General features: G+C 37.1%; 1 protein-coding gene across 1 annotated transcript; it reads right to left on the bottom strand.

The window, feature by feature from the left end:
* Positions 1 to 10,452: 10,452 nt before the first annotated feature.
* On the bottom strand, positions 10,453 to 11,732 carry LOC121978612 (mannose-specific lectin-like). Its single transcript, XM_042530934.1, has 2 exons — positions 11,316 to 11,732; positions 10,453 to 10,551 (listed from the first exon to the last, which is right to left on the bottom strand). Exons 1-2 carry the CDS (start codon positions 11,730 to 11,732, stop codon positions 10,453 to 10,455), a joined length of 516 nt encoding a protein of 171 aa, XP_042386868.1.
* Positions 11,733 to 12,046: the final 314 nt, after the last annotated feature.

Here is a 12,046-nt window from a genome sequence, read left to right as displayed (position 1 = left end):
TGGTTACTTCTAATGATGTCCCTGTGACTCACCAAGCTTAGAAGTTTATCCGAAGAATGCCTATTTGTGGAAACCAAAACTAAATCTGAATCTAACATAAGTTAAACCAAAAGTCTGTAATCAAACCAATTTCATCTCACAAAATCATAGGATTCCCTGATTGATAATATAGATCGGGTGAGATGAATAAGGCTTAATTTAATTTTAAACTTAAAAATTAATTTCAAAAATTTTAATTTTAAACTTAAAAAATTATTTTCAAAATTTTAAACTTAAAAATTAATTTCAAAATTTTAATTTTAAACTTAAAAATTAATTTCAAAAATTTTAATTTTAAACTAAAAAATTATTTTCAAAATCTTAAACTTAAAAAAAAATTATTTTCAAAATTTTAAACTTAAAAATTAATTTCAAAAATTTTAATTTTAAACTTAAAAATTATTTTCAAAAATTTTAATTTTAAACTTAAAAATTAATTTCAAAATTCTAATTTTAAACTTAAAAATTAATTTCAAAATTCTAATTTTAAACTTAAAAATTAATTTCAAAATTTTAATTTTAAACTTAAAAATTATTTTCAAAATCTTAAACTTAAAAAAATTATTTTCAAAATCTTAAACTTAAAAAAAAAAAAAATTATTTTCAAAATTTTAAACTTAAAAATTAATTTCAAAAATTTTAATCTTAAAAATATTTTCAAAATTTTAATTTTAAACTTAAAAATTAATTTCAAAAATTTTAATTTTAAACTTAAAAAATTATTTTCAAAATTTTAAACTTAAAAATTAATTTCAAAATTTTAATTTTAAACTTAAAAATTAATTTCAAAAATTTTAATTTTAAACTTAAAAATTAATTTCAAAAATTTAATTTTAAACTTAAAAATTAATTTCAAAAATTTTAAACTTAAAAATTATTTTCAAAATTTTAAACTTAAAAATTAATTTCAAAAATTTTAATTTTAAACTTAAAAATTAATTTCAAAAATTTAATTTTAAACTTAAAAATTAATTTCAAAAATTTTAAACTTAAAAATTATTTTCAAAATTTTAAACTTAAAAATTAATTTCAAAAATTTTAATTTTAAACTTATTTTCAAAATATTAAACTTAAAAATTAATCTCAAAAATCTTAAACTTAAAAATTATTTTCAAAATTTTAAACTTAAAAATTATTTTCAACTTAAAAATTAATTTCAAAATTTTAAACTTAAATTAATTAATTTAAAAAAAAAATGATTTTATCAACTTATAGGCTAAACTTGTTTGTTTTCAAAATTTCCATTTTTAGACTTTCAAAAACAGTTTTGGCCTTAGACTAGTCTTACATCCTTAGAAAGCATGTACCAATAGGTTTAGTTCTTGAGCATCTCACCAACACCTTAGGTTTACCTTGCTTGTGGTTGATAAACATAGAAAGGGGTGAGATGCATAGGCCATCTGTCTGGACTTAAGATACTTATTTCAGTGCATCAGTATAAGTCTGGACGTTAAATACAATTCAAATATTAATCAGATTAAAGTTCATCAGTCGAGTCAAACACTGACTGATTATAATTAACTTAATCTGACTAACCAAGTGAAAGCTACTATTTTCTAATAGTTAGTTAGTACCTAATTGGTTAGACAGCTGGTTGAAGTTAAATATCAAATTTAGGGGGAGAAATAAAACTACTTTAGTTTTCCAAATTGAATTTTAAACTTAATTTTGAAAATCAAAGTTTAAAAATAATTTGTTTAAAATTGTGAAATTTTTAAACTCACAAACTTTTTATCCTTTTTACCTATTCTTTGAAAACTGAACTTTTCAAGTATTTTAAACCATGGTTTTGAATCTAATACTTTTAAACTTTGAAAATTTTGATTTTGAAAAGCAAACTTTACAAAAACATTCCAAAAATTTTTTTCTTACGTTTATCAAACTCCTTTGAAAACTAAAAGTAAAGATTTAAACTTAATTTTACTTTGAAAATTGTCCTGAGTCTACTTCTTAAAAATTTGACTTTACTTAATTTTGACAATTTAATTTGAAGGATAAATTTTACAAAATTTAGTTTACAAACTAAGCTTCTCAAAGTTATTTTCCTTGTTTTGAAAATTGAATCTTGTACACTTAGTGTTGAAAAATAAATTTCAATTAGTTTTGAAAAATAGACTTTTCAAACTTAGTTTTGGAATTTTGGTTTTGAAAACTTATGTTTAAGTAGCATTTCAAAGTTGAAACTTGTTTTGAAAAATTTTTTTTAGACCTTATACACTTATGTTTGAAAATTAACCTATCTAAACTTAGCATTTTTTCTAAAAGCTAAAAGCTAATGCTTTAAACAAATTTTCAAAACTTTATACCCCCCCCAAGTCAATTTGATCTTCTCTTGGATTTAAAAACTCAGTTATTGTTCACGGTATTATTGTTTTCAGTATTTCTCGCTATGATTGTTTACCCTTGTTTTTTGATGAATGCCAAAGGGGGAGGGTTAGGTTGGTTAAGTTAGGGCAACTAAATGCAAAATTAAAAAACTAACTTAAACCTTAAAACCCTCAAAAATCATGCTTGATTTTTGCATATTTTTTATCACTAACTTAACCAGGTTGTCGTTCCATCAAAAAGGGGGAGATTGTTGGTGCGGTTAGCACTAACGGTCTAACTCAGGTTTTGATGAATGACAAATCAGGTTAAGTTAGGTTTGTTGTTGTCTGACACTTTTATCAAGTGTGCAGGAAAAGTCCAGCTAGGTCGACGGGCTGACCGGATAGCTGGCGAGAAGTCCAAGCGGGTCGACGGGCTGACCGGACGCTTGGCGAGAAGTCCAGCTAGGTCGACGGGCTGACCGGATAGCTGGCGAGAAGTCCAAGCGGGTCGACGGGCTGACCGGACGCTTGGCGAGAAGTCCAGACGGGTCGACGGGCTGACCGGACGTCTGGCAGGTAAGTGAGGTAAGTCACTGGAGGGGAGTGACTGCGAGGACGCGTTCCCGGGTAGGGAACATTAGGCGTCGATCCGGCTTAGATCCATTTCGGATATCTAAGTCGAGATCGTGACTAGATTCCGGTCTCGGAAAGACGGAATCTAAGTCATACTTTGCTCATCTATAAAACTGTGCTAACATTCTTTGCTGCAGGGTACATTTGCCTCGGACTAACCTTTTCTTGCAGGAGAAGGACTTTCTGGAGAAGAGGGGTCCGGGCGCCCGGAGGTCCGGGCGCCCGGAAGGGATCCGGGCGCTCGGAAGGCAAATTTCATCCAGCCGAGTCGTCGCCACGTGGAGCATCATGGTTTGTGCAGCTACGTCACATTCCAGGCGCCCGGGACAGCATATAAAAGAAGCCCCAGGCAGGAGCTTCAGAATCAATCATCAACTGAGAACTTTTCGACTGCTGGTCCTGCTGCTCTACGTTCCTGCGACGCTAACAAAGCTCCGACAAAGTGCTTCTTCGTTTTTTTTGGTTAATTTCCTTGTCGGTATTACTTTGTTTCATTAGCATTTCCTGTATTCATTTTGTAATTATATTCGAATTGCTAGTGATTGCCCAACGAAAGTGGTCAAGGACCACGGGCCTTCGAGTAGGAGTCGTCATAGGCTCCGAACGAAGTAAAAACAACTGTGTCTACTTTACTTTTCCGCTGCGCTTATACTCGATATTTTCGAATCGATATTCACCCCCCCTCTATCGAATCTAACGGTCTTACAGTGACCAATTGATGCAGATAAGAAACACAATTATTACTATTTGTTAAAAATACTATTATGCATATCAAATGACATAAAGTCAAAGTACCCACCTCTAATAGAAAAGGATCGTATCCAGTCCAAATCCGACGTCGAGATACTCATCCTGTGTCACAGTCCTGTGTTACCAATATAAATATATTTTATTTAGCTACAATTCAATGAATAGCTAAATAAAATCCTTAACCCTAAATTATTCCAAATTTCCATTTTTAGGTGTAACTACAGCAAGAATAAAATTCTTCCTCTAGTCAAATTCAAATAGTTATCCCTTCTAAAACTCACCAAGATATAGGGATTCCTCGATTAGTCAATGTCGGAGGTACACGCTGCGATACCGCTGTCCAACATGGTTAAATGCCTGAAAATTAACAATCCATCACTATATCACCTATTTAGAGGCTAGGGTTAACACTTACCTCAATTCACAGCCAAAGCTAGTTGCTGCCGGAAGAAGTAGCTGCTGGAAAGTGGCTGCCGGACCCAAGAACAATCAACAACACAAGATTACCCTCGTAATCACTGATCCACTAAACCCTACACCTGTGGACCAGGTCAGAAGGGGAAATTAAGAGTGCAACCAAGTGCTACAACCAACTCACCTTGTTGGCTTAGCAGTAAGGAACTAGGGCAGAGGGGATTCTGGCCGAAACAGAGGAGAGAAACCTAGGGCACGCGGCTGGAGGCTAGGGCGCAGGTGAAGGTCGGCTGTAGGGCTGTGGAGTTGGCGTCGCTGGTGTGGAGAATGAGGCAATGGTGCGAGAGGGCAAAATCGTAGAAGAGTGCTCGAGATGAGGAGAGGAAGGGGCAGCAGTGAGGAGGAAAAGAGGAGAAGGAACCGTTGAGCGGTTTGGGGAGAAAGGCGTCGGGGAGGTTAGGGCACAGCATAAACGAAGGAAAAGACAAAAAAAAAAAAAAAAAAAAAATGAAAAATCTAACTTTTCCTAGTTAAAACGGGGTAGCCTAAACAGGCTTTCCTGGGGCCCAGTTTTATCCCCATAAACTCGTCCATACGAGCTCCGAAATATTTTTAAAAAATTTCTAAAAATTCTGAAAAAATCCCTTATTATTATTATTCGTCCTTTTTTCGGTATTTTACAAGTTCCGGGCGCCCTGGGGGGATAAATTTTATCCCCCAACGTTCAGATCGAGTCAAAGACTCAATCTGGTCAAAACCAAACTCTGGGCGCCCGGAATGGTTCCGAGCACCCGGATGGTCCGGGCACCCGGAATGAATCCAGGCGCCCGGACCATTAAAGTCAACTTTTGTTGACCTTTTGGTCCGGGCTCTCGGCTCCGGTTCAGCTCATCTTTGGTCCGGATCTTCTACTCTCGATCAGCTCGTTTAGGTGATCTCTACCATCCGGAATAGGGCTCACCCGAACCCAACTTCCGATCTTCTAGAGCGGGCTTCCCTCCGGCTTCTCGTCCCTCTGAATCACTGCGTGCTTCCTTCTTGTCCGCCAGCGTACTCATCCGCAGTCTTCGTCCCTTGGTCATGCCGACCTTCTCGCTAGCTGCGTCTCTTGCTCCCCGAGCAATCTTCCGCTCCGGCTTTCATCCCTCGGAACCACCGCACGCTTCCTTCTCGTATGCCCGTGTACTCTTCCGCAGTGCCTCGTCCCTCGGACGCACCGCGTGTCGTCCTTCTCGCTAGCTGCGTCTTCCACTCGAGTACCTGTGCTCCTAAGCTCCTGCACACTTAGACACAAGGTTAGAAACACACAAGACCTAACTTAACTTTGTTGATCACACCAAAACAACATTGGGGTTCCAACAATCTCCCCCTTTTTGGTGTGACCAACCCAAGTTAAGCTAGGATAAAAATAAACATAAAATAAAACTAACTTAATTTGCAAATTAAGTGCAAAAAGATAGAAAAAATTAAATTTTGCGATTCAGTGCAAAAATTTATTTACCTCCCCCTAGACTTATACTTTTCCTTCTCTCCCTTTGATCACAAAAAAAATGGGGTACAAAGAAAAAAATCTAAGGGTTAAAGACTTAGAAAATTTTAAAAATTTATCTTAAAAAATTATTTCTAAGTCAAAAACTTTTAGAAAGTTTTGAGAAAACTTTGAAAATTTTGCAATAATTTTCACAGAAGCAATCTCAAAATATCAGAGACAATTTCTAAGTTAAATAATTTTTCACAAAAATTTGAGAAAGTTCTAAATTTTTGTAAAAATATTTTTGAAGATTAAAAAATTTAAGGCAGAAATTTCTAACTTCAGAAAAGCTTTTTAACTTAGGCAAAATGATTTTTTGAGAATTTTTCAAAGCATAATTTTTTTATTTACTTATATATATATATATATATTTTTTTTTTAAAAAAAAAAATCTTTCTCAAGTTATTGTCATTTCTCTAAATTTCTATTTTAATCTTTCATTAGTTTTTAGATCACAATTTTTCAGATTTAAAGCAGACAATATTAACCATGAAATTGTATCATGTTAATTTCTATTTTTAATTTGTCGAGAATCTTTAATCGACAACCTATTGTTCGAAATTCTTTCAACTCATTATTATTTAATGATTTTTTAGTTTTTAATTCACAAAACTCGTTCGAGAAAGTAATTTGTAATTCGAAAAAATATTTGAAGAAAGTTTTCGATAATATTTCGAATTTGCATAATTCTTTCAAAAAAATGTTTTGCAATTCACAAAAGTCTTTCAGCAATATTTTTAATTTACAAAATTCTTTCAAACTAATTTGTAAACCGAAAAACTCTTTCGATGATTCAATTTTTAAATCGCAAAAATCTTCAGACAACATTTCTATTGAATTAACCAATTGCTCAGAATGTTGAGATCATACCTGACTTACCTTGTCAGCTTTTGATCCTCCCCCTGTTGTGTTGCTTTCTTCCGAAGTCTCTTCCTCTTCATCGATGCTCATTTGGGATGAGCTTTTAGTGTCTTCGGGATGGAATTCGGCTGTCTCGGTAGTTTCCTTGTTCTCAGACTCTTCTGTCGACAGCTCGGTGTCAGATTCAGCCTCGACTTGTTCTTCGTAGAGTTTCAGAACTTTTCCCAAAGTTCTTTCACGCTCTTGTATTCTCCGACTCTGTTGAAATCTTCATTTGGTATTGTGCTTAGAATGTGAAACTCTGCCCAAGCGTTTGCCATAGACTCGTCACGTTGCTTCTCATTCTAGAGGCGTATATCAAGTTTTTCTCCATTCGTATTCTTCGATGCTTCATAACCAGATTTTAATATTAAAGAAATGCCAAGGTCTGAGTTAAGGTATACCTCCATTTTTTGTTTCCAAACGGCAAACTCCCCCTTGAATGCAGGTGGGTAGACGTTGGCTCCGGCCATCACTTCGTTCGACGGTTAGTCCTCCTGAAGCGTCTCAGCTCTGATACCACTTGAAAGGACCGTTACGGTCGGCTAGAAGGGGGTTTGGATCGTCCTGTAAAAGTTTAAAAGCAAACAACCCTTCTCGAACTCTTTAAGCTAACACTTGTATAAATAAATTAAGCAAAGCAGTAAATAACATCAAAAAGATGAGGCACACCAGATTTGACTTGGTTACAACTGGGGTAGTTGTTAATTCAAGGAAGTTGTCACACTAATACTCCTTCAGGCGGAGAAGCCTCTTACAACGTTGACGCACAGGAAATAGAAGCTTAACTACAACTAAAGCGTACAAGTGTTGGAAAATGAGATGCTCGTGATTGTTGAAAAGCTTCTGGACCAAGGCTATATTTACAGCCTTGGTCGGGGCGCCTGGAAGGGTTCCGGACGCCCTGGGGGGGATAAATTTTATCCCCCAACGTTCAGATCGAGTCAAAGACTCGATCTGGTCAAAACCAAACTTCGAGCGCCCGGATAATTAAAGTCAACTTTGTTGACCTTTTGGTTCGGGCTCTTGGCTCTAGTTCAGCTCATCTTTGGTCCGAGTCTTCTACTCCGGATTCGCTCGTTTGGGTGATCTCTGCCATCCGGAATAGGGCTCACCTGAACCTAACTTCCGGTCTTCTCGAGCGGGCTTCCCTTCGGCTTCTCGTCCCTCGGAATCCCTGCGTGCTTCCTTCTCGTCCGCCAGCGTACTCATCCGCAGTTTTCATCCCTCGGTCATGCTGGCCTTCTCGCTAGCTGCGTCTCTTGCTCCCCGAGCAATCTTCCGCTTCGGCTTTCGTCCCTCAGAACCACCACACGCTTCCTTCTCGTCCGCCGGTGTACTCTTCCGCAGTGCCTCGTCCCTCGGACGCACCACGCGCCATCCTTCTCGCTAGCTCCGTCTTCCACTCGAGTACCTGTGCTCCTAAGCTCCTGCACACTTAGACACAAGGTTAGAAACACACAGGACCTAACTTAACTTTGTTGATCACACCGAAACAACCTTGGAGTTTCAACAGCATCTACCATGGATGCCCACAAAGTGTTCCTTGGAAATGCATTGAGTGTATACCGATGACGTTGTAATTTTTCACCTTTTGTCTAATTGCATGGAGACCGTTGAGGAGGTCTTAGATGCGTGCATGAAGTTGGCTTGCTGATTCACCTTCCTGTATTTTTATATTATAAAGTTTATTTAATATCAAATCATGTTTGCTTACCTTTGTGTTGGAAATGTCTTGTGTAGCTCAATCAACTTTTCCCATTAGTCTTTCGCGCTAGAAAATGGGACGACTCGGTTCAGCTCTTCTTTGGTTAGTCTACATTATAGAGTGCATGTTACTTTGGCGTCTACTTCGATCTTCTTCATTAGATTTGTGTCCCAGTTCTCACATGATACTGGTTTTCTAGTGTCGTCGAGAGGGAGGACAAGGCCTATTTGGATATTATCCACATCTCGACTTGTGTCTTGAGGTGGTACTCCATTCAACTCTTCCAATAGCCGAAGTCTTTGCCAGAGAAGAGGGTAGGGCGTGCAGTGCTATACCCTTCTTGATGGGTCATTTATTGAATAAATCTAGCACACAACAAAAACAAGTAGATTTGTCCCAAGACTTGGTCATGGATTAGCAGTGATGGAGAAAATTAAAATAGTGTTTCACTAATTTCGAGAAAAGATAATAAAATAATAATAAAAAAATATTATTACAAATTTTGTTAAATGCGATATTTTATTAACACTGACCAATTGTGAAAAAATAAAAATAATTTTTTAAAAAAAAATGGAGGGAAAAAATGAAAGGGGTAAAAGTAAAAGTTGCTCAAACGGTAGTTGTACCGATTTAGAAAGGTCTCGCTCTGATACCAATTGTAGATTCGTTGCGCTAGAGGGAGAGGGTGAATAGCGCTCATGACTTTCATGTTCGTTTGAAAACGTTCGAATAAAACGCAATAGAATAAGAATGACAAGACAGAAAGAAAGCAATCACGAACATCAAGAGTTACTTGGTTCGGAGCTTGTGACGACTCCTACTCCAAGGCTCACACGTGAGAATGCTTTCGATGGACTAATCAATCGGAAGTTACAAAGAGATTTACAATTGTAGTACAAGTAACTTTTAAATAAAACAATACCGATGACTTGGAGAAATAGATCTCCAGCGTAGTCGTCATCGAAGCAACTTTCAGGTGTCAAGAGGCTTTATCGAAGCAGCGCGCAAGTGCAGAAGTCATTCTGAATGTTGTTGTTTAGCCCTTGGTCGAATGCTGCTTATATAGGCTATTCTGGGTGCCTGGAACCCCTCCTGGTGCCTGGACCACGTGTCTTGGCCAATCGAAGCGCTACATGTAGGCTTATGGATGATTTTTTGGGTCCGGGGGCCTGGGCCGAGTTCGGGCGCCCGGACCACCTAGGGGCCCACCGCCCGCCTTGGGCGAGGCTGGTCCGAGTGCCTAGACTAACTTTTTTAGCCACCCCTTTTTGTTCTATAAAACAAAGTTAGTATAGGCAATAAACAATATATATAATATAAATTTGACAGCCTTTGACTGTTCGGTTTGACTTTGAGTTTCACTGAAACTCTAGGTCAAACCGACGCTTACTGTTCCCTTTTCGGGGGAATGCACCCTCACTTACTCCTCTCAATAGAGTTTACCTTTTGCCATATCGGTCCTCCATGATTGTCTGGACTTTTATTCAGCGCCCGAGACTTCAAGTTTTTATACTAAAAGTCCACTTCACGATCCGTCCGGACTTCCACTTGGTCCACGACCACTAGGATTTTCACCTAGAGTCCCCGACTCTAGGATTTCGCCTAAAATGCGAAACCTGCCAAGAGTTCGCTTTGCCTAATTGCAGTTAGGACTTTCCACCACCTAGGGTTACCTCCCCTAAGACATAGGGTTATCTTCCCCTAGGGTTTTCCACCTGCCTAGCATCCACTAGGACTTTTGCCTATGAACATTTAGGCCTTTCCTACAATTTCATTCAACCTTGTTAGACAGCAAGTAACCTTAACTTTGGACCCTTTGCCATAATTAAAATTTAGATTCGATCGTCTGGTGCTCCATGCTACCAACATAGGTGAGGATGTGTTCCCCATTGAGGAAACAATAGGTGTTGGTTAGACCTAGGTCTCGTTAGCGTTGCTTCTCTTTTCTTTCTCTCTGCTATGTTATTCTCTATTTTTTAAAAAGTATAAAAAAGCCATGAATGTTATTCACCCTTTATCCTTTGCACACATCCATCATACATGCGGGACTACGAAAAGTTGAATTTTTACCTCCCATACACCAAAACAAAAAAGTGGATGATGCTCCACTCGTTAGATAAAAAGTCACTGAGAAGGTTTTAAAACTGGAGGATCAGTTTTAAAATCTTTTACAATGCCACAGAAACATAAAACAAAATTTTATGTCTTTTTTCATCAGTTGAATATGAAAATGGAAGGTAAGGATAACGATAAACAGTAAGTGAAATCTAAAAAATCAAACATATTGCAAGATTAGAATTAAGTTAAAGTAGATTTATATAAAATAACTTATGTTATAGTCAATATAGTTTCATTAAAGCTGCGTGGGAGACCATAAATATTTAAACAAAAAAATTAAAAAACTATTATCTCGAGATGACGACACACTCTCTCCGTAACCATAATATTTTTTAGTGATGATGACACACTATATCTTTATTATCGCTACGTGGAGGCTGACGATGAAAGATGCGAGGATGGACGAAATCATCTTTTACTTTATAAATAATAATTATTTATTATATTTGAATAACTATCCACGCTATTCCAATTAGAGATGGTCTCGAAAATTTTAATTAAATCTTCTCGTCCAAAATCACAAATATTAGCCAATAATATTGTTTCATATTAATTAATTAATTAATTAGATTCCATGCCTTGTATTAATTTTATTTTTTCAATTGATATGTGTTATTGCCTATTAGATTTCTTTAATTAATTGTTTTTCTTTCGTTTTTTTTTCAACGCAATTTAACTTTTAAAAATACTAATAAAAGAGCAGAGCAAGTAGATACTTAATTAAGCTGATGGAAACCAACTTACCAGAAAGTACGTACAACATAAAAACATAAAAACGAGGCGACGTACCATGCATGCATGCATATCGCTAATTATTTATGCCTCGCTACCTTTGATTCTGTTTTATTTAATAGCTAGCGATCCATGCATGGTTAACTTACGACAGTGGTGAAGCCAACTAATTTTTAGTCACCATGGCGATCTTCCTGTTCGTGGGTTCACCCTCAGGGATAATCCATACAGGCCTGCTGTAGATGACGACGTGGCCGTCGCGCTGCAGGACGAGGATGTCGCCGGGGCTGGTGTTGAAAGCGAAATTTTCGCCATTCTCATCGTAGATGCGGAAGTAGTAGTCGGTATCGAGCCTGGCGTAGCAGCCTCGGCCGTTGACGAATTGGAAGGACCACAATTCCCTGCGGTTGTCGTTGCCGTTGTCGTAGAGGCCGAGCTTGCAGTGGTCCTGCATGATGAATTCATAGGTCCCTTCGGTGAGGGATTCGCCGGGTAACAGCTTGTCGCCCCGATAGAGAACGTTGTTGTTGGCCATGGCGGAAGGCAGGAGGAGTCCGAGGAGGACTGCAGCAGCAGAGAGCGTGACAAGGGCAGCCATGGTTAAGCTAGCTACGGATATATCACTCACTAATTCACTCAAGTGATCGCTTGTTTAGAGTATCATGCCACTCCCATCTATTTATAGATGAGGATATATAGGAGGAGGTAAATTTAAAATACAGTTTCAAGAATCATTAATTGCTTACAAATTCATAGTATACGATAGCATTCAGTTTCCTTTACTACAATCAAATTATTCATATCGAGTGGTTGTGCTGTCGATAATCAAAGTAAATAATTTATCATTCATTTATATTTATAGCTAGAGTAGTATGACAAAACTAGCTAGCTAGCCAATAAATGCCCCTCCGG

This window comes from Zingiber officinale, chromosome 4B (genome assembly GCF_018446385.1).
Source record: "Zingiber officinale cultivar Zhangliang chromosome 4B, Zo_v1.1, whole genome shotgun sequence".
Classification (NCBI taxonomy): domain Eukaryota; kingdom Viridiplantae; phylum Streptophyta; class Magnoliopsida; order Zingiberales; family Zingiberaceae; genus Zingiber; species Zingiber officinale.
The sequence above is the reverse complement of the archived record's forward strand: the minus strand, read 5'-3'. Positions and strand labels throughout refer to the sequence as shown.

What these genes read in the sequence shown, in the direction of transcription:
- LOC121978612 (XM_042530934.1), bottom strand. Translation starts at nt 11,732, where the DNA reads ATGGCTGCCCTTGTCACGCTCTCTGCTGCTGCAGTCCTCCTCGGACTC. An exon ending in CGAACAGGAAGATCGCCATG is followed by an intron (nt 10,552 to 11,315) that starts GTGACTAAAAAT and finishes TTGATTTTTTAG; the next exon opens with ATTTCACTTACTGTTTATCG.